The sequence below is a fragment of the Natator depressus genome, chromosome 1, assembly GCF_965152275.1.
Source record: "Natator depressus isolate rNatDep1 chromosome 1, rNatDep2.hap1, whole genome shotgun sequence".
Lineage (NCBI taxonomy): Eukaryota > Metazoa > Chordata > Testudines > Cheloniidae > Natator > Natator depressus.
Genome location: NC_134234.1, coordinates 151575154 through 151590685, shown reverse-complemented (window position 1 = coordinate 151590685; position 15532 = coordinate 151575154). Strand labels below are relative to the sequence as shown.

At 41.2% G+C, this 15532-nt stretch overlaps 1 protein-coding gene across 4 annotated transcripts in view; it reads right to left on the bottom strand.

The window, feature by feature from the left end:
- Positions 1–15532, bottom strand: part of DDX3X (DEAD-box helicase 3 X-linked) — a 33528-nt gene that overhangs the window by 16679 nt on the left and 1317 nt on the right. For 2 of the 4 annotated variants that reach the window (XM_074969050.1, XM_074969057.1), the window contains exons 2-7: positions 14160–14214; positions 12652–12702; positions 6940–7074; positions 4589–4712; positions 2920–3081; positions 2726–2825 (exon numbers count right to left, since the gene is read on the bottom strand). In XM_074969050.1, the coding sequence (XP_074825151.1) occupies positions 2726–2825; positions 2920–3081; positions 4589–4712; positions 6940–7074; positions 12652–12702; positions 14160–14214 (627 nt within the window). The remainder of the gene's footprint in view (positions 1–2725; positions 2826–2919; positions 3082–4588; positions 4713–6939; positions 7075–12651; positions 12703–14159; positions 14215–15532) is intronic. The other 2 variants (XM_074969064.1, XM_074969071.1) reach the window with 1 other exon arrangement.

Below are 15532 nucleotides of genomic sequence, written 5' to 3'. Positions count from 1 at the left end.
CTATTCCCTCAAGAGCAGAAGGGCTGCAGAGATCTACTTCCAGGAAGACTTGATTGGCAAAGACTTTAAAATACCAAGTTGCTGAGTTCCAATTCATGGCCTTGGAATTGCCTGCTCAGACAATATGCTATGGAGTCCATTAAAAAAGGGACCCCCCCCCCCCCACACACACATCTCCTTGCTTGCCTCCCCCCTAGGACTTTCACCTCTGGTCCAACCCACACAGCTGGTCATACCCTGGACCTGTGCTTAGGCCTAAGCACAGAGGACATTACAACCCAGCCACAACCTTGGACAATTACCTCATTATGGCAAATGACCTTCCAGTGCCTGGGCAACAAATAAAAACGATCCTATTCAACCAGACACTTATGGATTCCAACAAATTCCAACACCTGCTAAAGGACAACAGCTCCCCACCCACAGGACAAGGAGTTAAGGACTGAACTGTTACCATTCTACACTGGCCTCCAAACAGCCCCTTTCATCCCCACTGCCTACACAAAATGGGCATGTGTTGCAGGGTATCAAAAAAACCAAGAAGAGGTGTGGAAACTCAAGTGCCCATGGTGGGAAAACAAACACTGACTCAGACATGATGAAACAATGAATCCAACCAAAAGCCTACCTGCATTCCCAGAGTTCAGCATAGGGACTCATCAAGTAGTTCTGCACACCCCCTAAAGGAGTTCCAAGGAAAGACCCATAATCCAATCCTTGCCCTTCCTGGCTTGTGAATGGGTCATGCACAACTGATTCAGAGGAGAAGTCTTCTGTTCCTCCTTCAAAACATACAATAGTCTGACCAACAAAGAAACCCAACCTGGAGATTTCAGCCATGGCCATCTACTGCCCAGTGGCAAAACTCCCATTCCCAAGCAAGCTCAGAGAAATGAGCAAGAGACCAACTACAAGCTCATCTAACTTAAGACAGCATTCTAGACCAGGACATGGAACTAAAACAGCTTTAGAGAGCATTAGTGCCACTTTCAGTCAATAGATACAGGACAGACATCCATTCTCATTGGCCTCTCTGCAGCATTCAATGCAGCTGTCTTACTAGAGATGTGATGAGTCCAGGGTAATGCACTAAAGTGGCCTGAGTCCTTTCTGGAGGGATGCACCCAAAGAGTAGTGATGGAAACTACACCTGCACCACTAGAACCCTTGCTTGCAGGGTTGTACAAAGATGGTCCTTTTCAATATCAACATACAACTAACAGGTGAACTGTAAGATCACATGGACTCAAGTACAGCAAGATGCAGATTACAGCTCTACCTATCCTTCAGCACAAACACCACAAGATGGCCTCATCCAAGCACTGGGCTAACTCACGGATTAAGCTGAACCTGTGTAAAAGACAGGTGGTGCTAGTGGGCAGAGAAAACTATTGAGTTCACAACCATGGTGTAGATTGCAAGTTCCCATTTATAATGGGTCAGTTCATGGTTTCACATCGCAATAGCCACAAGTAATGCTTTTTTTATCATCTCCAGTTGGCCAGGAGTCTGTCCCATGGTGGTGAAGACCTGGCCTCAGTCATTCATGACTGTCATCTCTCAGCTGGACTACAGCAATACACCACCACACTTGGGCATGAAAAAACCTTCAACACTTTGTAAACTCTGGCTAGTATAAGACACTGCAGCTCATCACCTCACAACACAAGCTACTGTGAGCATATCACATCTGTCCTTCACTCTAAGTTGATTCAAAATTTTATGGGAAGCCAAGTTCTAGGTCTCTGTTCCACTCCCACCATACCACCCCCTGCACTGCCCCAATGAGCATCCCACATCTAGATCCCCAAACAGCTGAACCCATACCCCCACCCAACCAAGCCCCAGCACCTTGACACCCCCTGTGCAGCATCCCATTGTCCCTGCACCCAGAACCTCCCAACAAGCCTGTGCCTCCAGATCCCCACACTGAGCTGCCCACACCCAGAACCCTCTCACCCCACACTAGGATCCTGCTGAGCTGAGCCTGTCCCATACCTGGTGTGGAGGGGCAGGCCCTTGTGCTGCATCACAGTTGGGTGCAGCCTCACTGCTGAGTTGGGGGGGGGGGGGAGGGAAGGGGAGGCAGGACCAGCTACAGGGTGCTCCCCATTGCCATGCTGAAGCCTCTACATTTTATTTGACAAATAAAATTTGCGGAATTAATATACTGTGCAGAGATTTTTTTTTTGGTGCAGATTTCCCTCAGGAGTACACAACAGAATTCAAGGGAAAAAAAAAAAAATCTGCACAGGAGACAAAACCTTCTCCATGGGTGATGAGACAGTAGAATGAAGTCTCCCAGGAACTGAGGGCCATAAACCTCACCACCTTCTACTCTAAGTGCAAGGTGCATTTATCTACTATAAGCACATTGCAACAGGTTTCACACACAAAAACCCAACAACTTACAAAAGACACTTCACCACATATGCTTTGAGTGAAATCTTTCCAGCTGCACACCTATGATGGAGCTATTAAAACATAATGGAAGCTGTCAAACAAGTGAATCTCACCATTCAGAGCTTGCTTACCAACTGCTCGGTCATGCTTTCTGATTCAGCAAAGTATGGTGGATCCGCTATGTATCAGGAGGAAAAAGTTGCTGGACATAGTGTAAGCATTAGAAGAACCACCAACTCTGATTCATCAAGTTTCACCTGGAAGTTTACTTGGTATATGGTAACAGTCTAGATTCAATATTAAAAATTTATAAAAAGCTTACACTTTCAATATGTGGAGGACAGTTGCTGCCTGTTGCCTCAACAGGAATGTCATCATATTTCTCAAAGTTAATGCCTGTATTGCCTCCGGAAAAGAGCTCTCTGAAAGCAGAAGAAGATCGAAGAAATCAGTATTCCACTAGTTAACCTAGATTTGATTGGCATGCCGATACCTAAATGGAGTTACATTACTCACTGTTCCAGACGATCACTTGGTGGAAGTGGTTTTGACCAGTCATCTTCATCTGACTTTTCAGACCAGCGACTATTTCCACCACGGTCAAATCTGCCAAAGCCACCCCTATCACCACGACTGCCAATGCCATCATAGTCACCGCCTCTTCCACGGTCCTCAAATCTAAACACAGCAAAAAACCTAGTTAGAAATCTAGCTCAACAAGGGTGGTTGTCCGACATGGAAACTGAGGCCCATTATGTTTAACTGCATATTAATTCCACATAGTGGGTAGAATAAGGTAGTGCGATTCCAGATTTGGAATATAAAATTCAACAAGCAGGGCCCTGCCCATTGAGCTGGTGTATATTACATATACTTTGTTTGGTAAAAAAGTTAGTGACTGATGTTTTTTGGGGAAACCTTAATAGTGCTGCTTCATACATTAACTGCTCAATTGTTTGTAAACAAGAGCATGGACAGCCTAATAATCAAAATAGGAAGCTAACTAATTACAGGAGTTAATTTTTTTTAAAATACTGTTACTTAGGAAGCCTTAAGTTGAGAGAAACTGACAGTTTACCTGTAGAATGGCAATTCAGAATTCTCCCTTTTACGTGAGTTTGAATTACAGGTTTTAGTGGACACCTGTTCTAGAAAGGTGAGAGTTTTGTACAACGGGGAGGCACATTAAGCAAAGTCATTGAATTTACTTTATAGTAAAAAAAAATTCACAACCGGCAAGTTTAACTTGCTCCTACATTTTATTCCTCACACAAATGGAAATTTTCCAAACTGAAGTACACTTGGCCCTTTGTCATGTCAATAAGTGCATTATACAGGAAAGCTCCCTCTTTGTAAAATGGGCTTTGGATAAGAGGTAGGGAAAAAAAAAGTCCTTACCTGGGTTGCGTTTAGTTTTAGGTCTGGTAAACCATGTTTGAGAAAATTCAGGATACAGGACTAACGAGTCGAAAAAGGTCATTCTCACCACACTTGTGCATACAAACATGAGGTGTTTAGAACTGACCAAATAAAGGAAGAGAACCTGCAAGAGTCTTGCCCAATTGTTTTATTAAATTCACTAAGATTGTTCTCAGCTACACTTTTAAAGAGAAAAATTGAGAACACTCTAACTTCAATTTTGTCATTTTACATTAAGCACTTCCTCCCGATAACTAGTAAGTGTTCATCATCCTATTGCCATTTCCACAGAAGTGGCAAATCACTACAACTCAAATGTCATTAGCTAGTCCAAAGACTCAAGCCAATTCACTCAGTATTTCTCAACCTTTGTACTGGCAACCCCCTGCCTTAAGCTTGGGGCTTCAGCTGCCCTGCAGCGTGGGGCTCCAAGAATCAGCTGCCTCACGGGGCTGAAACCATGTACTTTAGTTTTGTGGTGCCCTAGGCAATTGCCCTGCTTCTTACCTGCTAATGCCAGCCCTGCTTACAACCCCTAGGTTGAGAAACACTGCTTTAAGTTATTTACAACCCTGCCCACCCTGAAAGACTAGTTTTCCAAGCAGGGTTCTCATTCTGCTGCCCCAAATTACTAAGTAGCCCTGTTTCCATGTCATATTGAGACCTGAAGCTAGAGTGAGGTAAGATCACAGTTCTACCATAAAACTGGTATTAGTGCAGATGTTAAAGAAAAGTTTTGCACTGCATGGAGCACGAAGATACTAACCTGCCTCCTCTTGACCCACTCCCACGTTCACTAAAGAAGCTTGATTTTCCACCACGGTCACTCCGAGCACCAAAGCTGCTGTATGCATCCTTGTCTCTACCAGAATTCCACCCACTGTCAAATCCTAGACATGGAAAAGAAAACGCTTACTTTTCTAGTCATAAAAAGTCAGTACGTCTCTGTTCAGGGTAACAAGCCAATTTTAACACACAAGAGACTCCATTCAATCTAAAGCCACCATGAAGGTGCACACGGGTTAGGAGCTAGCCAAAAAGAAAACGTCAGAGTGCATTCTCCCCACCCCCACACTTTATTATTAGAGTGATTTAGCACAGGAAATAGATTTCAGACACATGGCTTGCTATACTCATGTAGTTAGAGGATATTGGAAAGTGGTACAGTATTAACAAAGTGACAGGTCAAGCAAGAGACTCACATTTTAGAGTCCAACTATGCAGTTATTTAAATCTACACTACACAACATAAAAACAAGGACTTAGTACAGGGATAGTCAAACTATGGCTTGTGAGCCACATACAGCTCTTAGTGTTGAAGTGTAGCTTGGAGTCCCCCCACAAATTCTCCACCTACCAGATGGAGGGTGGGCAGGGAGAAGGGAAGCTTGGGACCTCTGCCTTACAGCAGGGTGGTGGGGTTGGGACTTCTGTCCAATGGGGAGGGGGTCTTGGAGTTTCAGCCCCATGGAGTGCACCTGCCAAGGCTTGGGGCTGTAACAGGAGCAGAGCTGAAGCCCTGAGCCCTGTCAGGTGCACCCCAGCTCTTGAACTTCTGAGACTGTTGTATGTGGCTTGGAGTGTCAGTAAATGTGGCTACCCGACTTAGTATAAAATAGTCTCAGTATGTTGTGCTCATAACATCAATACCTGAATTGTTGCAGTTTAAAAAAAAACCCAATGGAAAGCAAATTGAGCTCTAATTTACTAGTCTAATCATATTCTGGGAAGGAATGTCCACAGGTACTTAATGAAGCCACTCTTCACCACTCCCCAGCCATAGTATCTCCTTCCTTAGAGTTCCACTGTACTGCAAATAATAAGACACCCATGACTGGCTCAATCGCTATGTTAGCATACATTGTTAACAAAAATTGGAACTACTAGCAAACTGCTACCCTTGAAAAGTCTAGCTTTGGAGCTGGGGAATCAAGCTGCTTCTCCCCCCTTCTTGTGCATAAGTCTGAGTTCCAACCTCCTTTGGCTGCTGAACAAAACAAATTTCTCCAACCCCTACAAGAAAAGCAGGCAAAACTCCCCAGTCCCCATCCAAAAGTGAAGGGGTCAGTATGTCTGTGTAAAATGATATCTTTGCATCCAGAAGTTTTGAAATTGTGACCTGTAGGATCTATTTTGAATGAGCCTTCTGACCTTCAAGAGCAGGAAAATCAGACTATAGACTGTCCCTATCTTTCTTTGACTACCTGTTTTGAGACAAGAAATGAAATACTAAGTCAAACAACTCCCCTTTCCTGTAAGCACACCAGGAGGGTTAAAAGTGAAATATCTAATATGAGACCACAAATGCTAAAGACAGATTTGCAGATGTATGGAGTCATGAAGAACAAAGTTAAAGTTTTTTTGATAGTTGTAAGTAATTCAGAGAGACTAAAAGCACCGACACATTGGTTTTGATTTGGGAATAGTTCTAGGACCATATTTGCATTTTGGTAAGGCAACCTGCAGTCTAACATCTCAAAAACCTTTATCAGCAAGACAGTTTAATGACTAGAAAAGGCACCCCTTACACACAAGCAACAGTATGCTGTCATTTTGTGGGTGCTTTCCAGGGACAAAGTTAAGAATCTGAGATTTTGATTACTCAACTTGAGCTAGAACACTGGTTTGTAGTTATGGCACTGGACTGGGAACCAGGAAATCAGTTTAATTCCTTGTTTAAGTACAGACTTCCTGCATGACCTTGGGCAAGTCACTTTGGTAGCATTTCTCTCGTTTTAGACTGTAAACTGCAGCAAACTCCCACCTCTTGTATTCTCCATTTACAGTGTAAACTCTTCAAAGCAAACCTTCTATCCATGTATAATATAGCAGCAGCAAACATAATGGCACCCCAATCTCAATTAAGGCCTGTAAGCCCTACTGCTTGTATCCTGGTATGTGAAGACAAGCAGATCAGCACTAAACCAGAATTTCATAAGCCACAAGCATTCATGTGAGATCTGTCTCACATGCTACAAACTTAAAGGGAACTGAAACTTTCAGGAGTAAAACTTATTCTAAAGTTGTTACGGCAGAGTAGTTCTCATCGTGTCTCCTGCAATTTGGTGTGAAGTACAGTTGGCTGAAAGGTGACAGTTTAACAATCCCCTCGCCCACCTCTGTCATCATGTCCAGATCCTCCTCTAGATCCAAACCCACTGCGATCACGATCATAGCCATTCATCCGGCTGTCTCGGTCATAGCCATTCATATAGGCATTACCTCCGCGACCAGAGTCCCAGTTGGGGGAATCTTTGGCAGAGAATAAAAAGTGAAACAATTAAAGGAAAAATGTCACTCATGCCAGTGAGCAGTTTGCAAGCTCCATAGCACCAATCCAGAGGTGGTGTGTAATCTTTACTGCCAGAATGCAAAAAGCTGCAGCAATACAGAATCCTTCCAAAGACAGGGGATCCTTTTAGGTCGCTATCCTTAATTGGGGTTACAGGCCACCTATTGGGAAGGATCCATGGCAAGAACACAGTTTCTAGTTTACAAAAACTTGTTCACAAACTGTTAACTCTTATTGAGGAGATTCCAAACTCAGCCAAAATCAAGTCTGAGTTTGTTCAAAAGGCTTCTTTGAAAGCTAGTTTAGTTAGATGGGTCAGAATGTTAGTGACCTGGAGCGAACATCAAGACTATCCTGTGCACTATGGTTATTGTCATACTATAAGTTGGAGCCTGCTGCAAGAACTCTGGGTTGTTGAGAATAGCTCCAGTACTTCATATGAAGGTAATTGAAAAATAGTAACTGAAGGAGATTTAAGATTCTCCCCCCTCCAACCTTATGTGCTCCTTAGTTAACAGGTTAGAATAAAGAAAGCCTGACAGCTTGGTTTAAGAGTCAGGAAAGCCAGATTTTAGTATGTTACACAGGATGAACTCCTAAGAATTTTGGATTATTACGTAGTATACTGTGTCACATAAGCAAAGCTTGTTAGTCAGACAAGCCTTACTAGCAAGGCAGTATTGGAAGTCAGCTCATCGTAAGAATGGTTTTAAGAAAGGGGAATAAATGTGGTTAGCAATGAATCAATGACTGGGTCCAGAGAGAGTTAACAGCTGCATTACTGGAGAGGTCTCAACTGTTAAGATTTCACTGGTGCAGAAAGAAACAGATCCTAGGAGGTAAAGATTTTGATATCCTTATTTCCTATATGGAATGATGCAGCAAGACATGGGCATAGTGAATTAGTTTCAGCAAGGTTTAGACCCAGTCTCACTACACAAAGCTGTGCCAGTTTTAAAAGTCAGTCCAGCTTTCAGTTGAAATAGCACAGCTTTGTTTCAACCAGGCCTTAGTAAAGAGATATGCAGCCACTCAAAGACAAACATCTATACCAAGGCAGTCAATGTCATACTAGCTAGAGAAAGTAGTATTCAGAGCAAGTCTTCAGTCTGAGTGAACTGTAATCTTAAACTTGTGAAGGCAAGCAGAACAGATTACAAGTTTAAGGAATGAGCTGTGCAGTTAATGCGCAAGAACTAGGAGACAGTATTTTAAATGGTGAACTACACTAGTGATGAAAAAACATGGCAAGCAAGATGCAGGATTTTACCTAGTGTCATTTATACCCATGCAAGTGTCCAAGTTAGACTGCACACACTTTCCTCTGCATGAGGAAGTGCAACTCAAATAAGCCAATGGAAGTCAATTTTAACTTTGAGTCTCATTATGCATGGCGGCTTTCATCAGTTTCCAAATACAGAGAAGTCTCAAACCTTGGTGCAAATAGAACTGCAATGTTAGAAATAAAAGTCTGATGGGAGTTGACTTACTCTGCAAGTGTTTGTTGAGACCTTGGCTTTATAACTATTTACTGGCAATCTTTGCCAAAGTCATTTTACAAGGCTTTCCCAGTAATAGAATGGCAACCTTTCATCCCCCAAATTACTACCAGACCCCACTGCCTCAGACAGCAGTTCTAGAGAAAGCCATGCTAAATGTTGTACTATGGTATAGTGGACAAAGGCTTGGGGGAAAAACAACAATTAAAAAACCCAAACATGCTTTTAAACCTACTCTTCATCCATCCATGGTGATTAAATGCAGAATGGTGCTGACTTAGGGTAGTTGCGCTCTTAGCCAAATTAGCTAAGGATAAAAGTCTACAAGGGTGCCATTTCTTACCAGTGTAGCCCCACTGTACTCATGAAAAGCAAGAACTCATCTATACGCATGTTTTTCTACTGCTTTAGAATTGGTATAAAGGTTACCATTAATTACAGCCCATGAACAATAGCCAGCATCAAAATGCTTTGTTTTGGAAGCTTGCTTGGATACCAGATACATGTATATTCTTAATATGTCACTTTAAGGTAGTCAAATATATCTTAGGTCTGTAGAAGCTGTTAAAGTGTTACATAAAAACATTTTAAGCCAGGCAGCAGATAGTATACATGTATCTCCAGAACAGCTGAAATGCAGTCAGCAAGGACGTGGTTGTCAATTTATTTAAAATGAAAAAAAAAAAAAAGCAAATTCAAATATCACTTGTTAGTTCATTAAGTCACTGCTGTATGGCCAGTTCCAATTCATGCTATAGAATAGCATAGTTACACATCATTGCACTGATGATATTGACTTACAGCTTCTTGGTAGTGGCCCTGAATTGGAATGGTGGTTTTTCATGTAGCTACAGATATTTCCTGTCGTAAAGAGAGCCATGAAAACTCCAGGGATATAGCAGAGTCAAAACCAAAAGGCTTAAAGAAAGCTTAAGACACAGAATGTATTCTATTATTTCTCCAATCAAGCACAGTTCCATCAACCTGATGATCAAAGACGCATTACAGAGAAGCTAAACATACAGAGATAAATTTTAACTGCCTGGTATGGCTACAAAAGAAAGGGGGAAAAAAAGGCAGATTTCCTTAGAGGACAGACAAAATTCCACAAGTTAAAGGCTTTTGTTTTCTCCCATGCATGCCACAGACAGTGGCTGGCACATTCATGAGTCAGCTGAACAGTATAGCATCTCATTTCATCCAGAAAGATTGAACAGTGATTTAGCCAGTTAGTGATATGTAAACCCTATTAAAGAAAGATTTCTACCATTGCTCTTTAAGTAGTATTATCTTGGGCCAGCAAGCATTTGAATCACTTCCACTTCAGAATTACTTGAACACTCCGCCTACTCTACCAGAGAAGGATTTAGTAGCAAGATGGTCTCCGTAGGCTGTTCAGAAGAGGATTTTAAGGATGTACCCACATTAGAAATAAGGCAAATGCACAAGCAGCTCTCTTCTACCCCACAACATGGCCTTCGATCCACAGCACCAGGATTCTCCGATCAGTAACTGCATCCTGAAGATTAGAAGCTATGTATTTTTTGTAACAATCTTGGAAGCAGGCTAGAGCATTTTCTGCCATCTGTAGTAAGGTGAAGTAGTGGCAACCCCATAATCTCAGGGCTATGCCATGGGTAAGTTTGGAAAGTTGTGGGCTAAAGGAAAAAAAAAATCTAATGTCCATAAGCAATGACAATCGGATTTAGAATGAGTTACCATGCATAGAAGGGGAAGTATCAGCAGTACTTTGGCTCCACCTTCCTGTAGCTGAGCAGTCAGTGAGGTTTGGGACTTCAGCCTACTAGGTCTGGCCCATCCTATTACTTATTAATCCATTATTTATATGCAATATTTTCAATTTAAACATGAATTGACAATTTTCTTTACCAGACCACTCTTCAGCCCCGAAGGCTCTATACATTCCAGCATATTCAACTGATAAGCAGGCTGACTTGGTGCTGCTTTAGGCAATGCCTACCTAGGGAAAAGGTGTACTTTAGTGCTAAGGTAAAGGTTAGTCATAGTATGGAGGGGTATGCTTCAACAGCCACAAACCTGGAGATAAGCAAGTGCTCTGCTCAACAGTTTTAACCTTGAATTTTAGAAGTGCTTGCAAGCAGAATAAGTCAGTTTATGGTTTTTGCTAAATGGCTCCAGGAGTACTAGGCTGAAAGGTCAAATTAATTTCCATTTCAGTATCTCCAAAAATCAATTGGTGCCATTATCCCAGAAATACTAGTATTTCAGACTACCTAATGTTGAGAAGTGAATTAATACAGGGATCTCCATCAGAGTTCACTAGGTTATCAGAAGTTGCTAAGTAGCATTCAAGATGCTTTGTATTTGTTTTAACAATAAAAATCTATTTTAAGTCACTCTCGTAATTAATGAGTAACAGAATACAGAGTTTATTGATTACTGTTGTGGTTTTGCTAAATTTAGCACGATACCAGATTCGAGCTAGTCAGTCTTCTTTCCATTAGCAAGCTGCAGGAAGTAATGTGACACAGCTGATTGACACTTCAGTAATACCCATTGCCAGGTGCTGTAGTTTTAGTTGCCCAATTCTAACTATTAGGCCAGCGGTCACCAACCTTTCAGAAGTGGTGTGCCGAGTCTTCATTTATTCACTCTAATTTAAGGTTTCACGTGCCAGTAATACATTTTAATGTTTTAGAAGGTCTTTCTATAAGTCTATAATATATAACTAAACTATTGTTGTATGTAAAGTAAATAAGGTTTTTAAAGTGTTTAAGAAGCTTCATTTGAAATTAAATAAAAATGCAGAGACCCCTGGGCAGTTGAGTGCCACTGAAAATCCCCTCGCGTGCCACCTTTGGCACACGTGCCATAGGTTGCCTACCCCTGTATTAATCCGTTGTCAGAAATGATGCCTGTGCCATTTTTGCTCTACCTGTTCAAGTGGATATCATGTCCACACTCTACTGCAGTAGTGTGCAAATACCACTCATTGAGCTGTTTGAAGGACTTACCTCTTTCAGACTCACTAAGAGGGAAAAGAAGAAAATGAAAGAAGGCAGGATTCCCCTCCTATGTATTACATTGACAGGGATACAATTTCTACCCTCCCTCCCAAACTGTGAACTATCCATAGATAGGTAAAGATTAGACAGCTTCATTTTATCTGATGCCTCACAATTTTATTCTACCGTAAGCAGCCCTCTTCATAAGCCATACATAAACCACAGTTTATCATATATTTCATGTTTCCCTATGGCAGCAGGAAACAGGTTTGTGGTTTTGGACCATAGGAAAAACAAGGGTATACCACTGATACTGCACTGCTGTTATTACCCATGAGTTTTTGTTTTTTTTTTTTTAAAAAAAAGACATTACACAGAATCTTAACTGAAGTGTACCAGAACCATTTTTACTACTCATGCCAGCCAGCAACAGTATGAATGTTATCAATCTCTGGTGTAGGGAATCAAGAAGTGCCTCCTATCCACAGGAAAATGGATCCAGACTGTATACTTCCTCAGAAGCGACAGCAGGAGTGAAGTTAAACTAATTTTTTGCAGATATCACACTGCACTCGAGATATCCCCACACTAGCACCAATGAGGGATTAGAACCAATACTGCTGACCCCAGATCAGTACAGTGAAACAATCATTTGTAAGACTAAGAGTCCATCTTGCTTCAACATGGTCCATTTGTTTATGACCTATGCAGCTTGGAAGCTGATGTAGTCTCAGGCTCCCATTTCACAAGTAGCTTGGTAGACATCCTGTGCAGTATAATCAAGTGACTGTTCAACTACAACCAAGATCAAATTTAGTGTTTAAGCTAATGATGCAGCCAATGAAAGCCAAGGACTTGTATGACTATGTAAAGAACAATCTAGCAGGATACATAGTCATTTACACTATGAAGAGTAGTGTAAAAATGTCAAAAAACCTGAAATGTGTATCTTACTACTGAGATGAGTGTTCAATCATGATTGGATACTTGCAGTTGTTCTTTGCTTTATATTAGCATTAATTAATGCCACCACATTAACAAAAACACATACCCTGTTTTGAAGGTTCTCTATTCCGTAAATGAGGAGGAATATATCGACCTTCTAAAAAAAGGAAAAAGAAAAAATAGTTAGTTTTGTTAAAGAACCACATACAAATGTGTAGCAGCAACATCTGTTAAAACTGGTCTTCTCCACCAAAAGGGTCTTTATCCTGAGAAAAATCTGGTTCAACTACCTGCCTTAGTCAGGGGACTCTTCATACAACCACACCATCCCAATTAAAGCCCATAGAACCTGCCTCAATTCTAGAGGCTTCAAAGGCAGCCCAAGACAGCAGTTATGGCAGGCATTGTGCTGTACACTGTTTCACAAGAATGTATTTGCCAACCCCTTCTACTCAACACAAATGTAATAGTGCTGTGTGGCCTCAGTCATCTATGTGGCTTTATGGCTTCATAGCAGAGAATTGGCTGGTTCTCCAGTTTTCCTTGGTCAGTGGAGTTTGACAGCATTTTGGCTAGCTAGATTGACCCAACCCTCTCCTCTGACTTTCGACTTCTGAGACTAAGGGTAGAACTCTGTTTTAGCATGTTGACACTTCAGGAAGCATTGACCTTACATAATACCATTTTAGAGGACTTTCCCTAGTAAGTCCATTGAAATGCTTCTTGCTGGCCTCCCCAATAGGGACCTTTCAGAAAGGACATCTTGTTGCATCTCTCTAGACAATATTGTTTATTTGGTGGGCTTGAGTACAGTATAGTAAGATGTTCTATCTCTATAGTACTCTACTACTTGAGCATCATCATTCACATACAGATGCTGTCAGGAGATGCTGAGGTCTCTAGATATCCAGAGACAATCCCACCCCTTTCAGAGCACTACTAGAAGCAAAATGATTGCTCCTTTGCTCCCAATTCACTACCTCAGCAGAAGAGAACACCAAGCTACCCTTGCTTCATAAATGTGAAATTCCCTACTGACACCACCCATATCAGGGCCTCAATCCTGTGGTGCAGTTAAAGAGCCTCCCAGAAATGCAATTAATTCCATGTGCCAGAAGATGCAATTCATGTCTTCAAAGCATCACTTAACTGACTTAAAGAGGAAGTAGATTGGCATCCCAGAACCACTATGAGAAGATGCCTACGCAAGACAAGTAACAGCCCCAGTAGGCAACTAAATTTGAGAGTTGAAGGGCCCCTCATGCAGCTTAGCTTCTAACTAAATGCCTGCTTCAAAGACTTATCCAGTGGTGAAGACCAGAACAACTAGTCTCAACCTTGGAGCCCAGCTTCTGTCAAGTTAAATCCTTAAGGATCTAACTAGGTTTTGCCTTTAAACAGAGAAGTATTAACCCATACTACTCATTGATTCAATGCATCCCCTTTCCCCACCAAAACAGTCAACCCCTTTGATTTCCCTCCTTACATTAAAAGTCACTTTTAAAATAAAAGCCCAGAAATGGGTTGTTTTTCAAAGCTGTACATAACAAGCAACAGCTATTTTTCTACCTATATATCTGGGTATAGCCAAAAGAGAATAAGTTATATACTTACTTGCTGTGCTTCCACCACTCTGAGAGTCTGAGGAATTCAGGTCTAGACCAGCAAACTACCAAAAAAAACCAAAACATTCCTGTAGTTTATATTAACACATTGCCATCAATTCATATCATGGCATTAAGAATTAGATTACTAATGAAACCTGGGTTGCTGTTTGGAGCACTGGAGAGGTTCATAAGAACAAGTAAGCTTCTAATGTACAGGAAGAGCAATTGTAAAAGAATTATTAAGAATGATCTTTGGTCCTATTCTACTTCCATAGCCCAGGGAAAATTCACTTTTTGAATGCTTTTATGCTCACAAATGAAAGTGCATCACATGCAATAGCTGCTTGGTAACCAGAACTTAGCTCCCAGCACTTGCAATTCGACAATTAAGATGATCAAACCAAAAACTGCTGTCATTTCCCTCTTATGCTACTAAATTTTCTTTAGGACCATGGGAACACTTTAGAAAATGCTGCAAGGATGCTTTCTATAATGAATATCAAGGTTCCCAAACACACAATTTTAAAAAACCATGATTGTGCCAGAAGTGAAAAGAGCACAGAACAGTTTTAAAGCACAATAAATAAACATATAAGACAGCTGTCTTCCTCTTACTAAACTAAAGAGTATGGGGGTAGGGAGCCACTGCTTTAGTAACACTTGCAAAGTAACTATATGGCATTCAATCTAGGCCTTAAGCACTGTTTTAGAATTTTATTTTAAGTTTTCTTTTACGATAGAAAATACTAAATTGAAAAATTAAAATATATTCAGTGGGTATACAAGCTTTTGATACCAGTACATTACTATGTGTTAATGTATTAATCTGCCTGTATTCGTAGCTTTGATTTCATCTATATTAACACAGGCAAAAAAAATCTTGCTATTACAAGGCAAGCTGTGATTTGCCAATAGTTGTCACAACTCGAGATTCAACTTGGAGTGGGGTTAGGTAGCCTACTAGTTGCACAAACCAACTACCATTTATAAAAAAAATATTCTGAGTAAATCTAATTCCTGGAAAAGCTGAAGTACATTTAAGGCTGCTTACAAGAATGTCTACAAGTGTTTGCTGAAACTACGATTGTGTAAGACGACAGCTTTTTTTATGTAAGGGGAGATGGCATGCTGCCAAAAGCCAAGTGGAAGAAACCTTCGATGTGCACACTGTTCTTGATGTCACTCTATGTAACTTGCATAAGGGGGGAATGTTTCCATTTAGGTAACAGATGCTCAACTCCCACTTAAAAATAAAATTTGCTAATTTTTTCCAATCTTATGCAAACAAAGTACACAGCATATGGACTGTTAGTTTCAGAGGCATGGTGTTTACACTTGCTGCCTACTGACACCACTGTTGTGGCAAGGAAGTGTCACTCC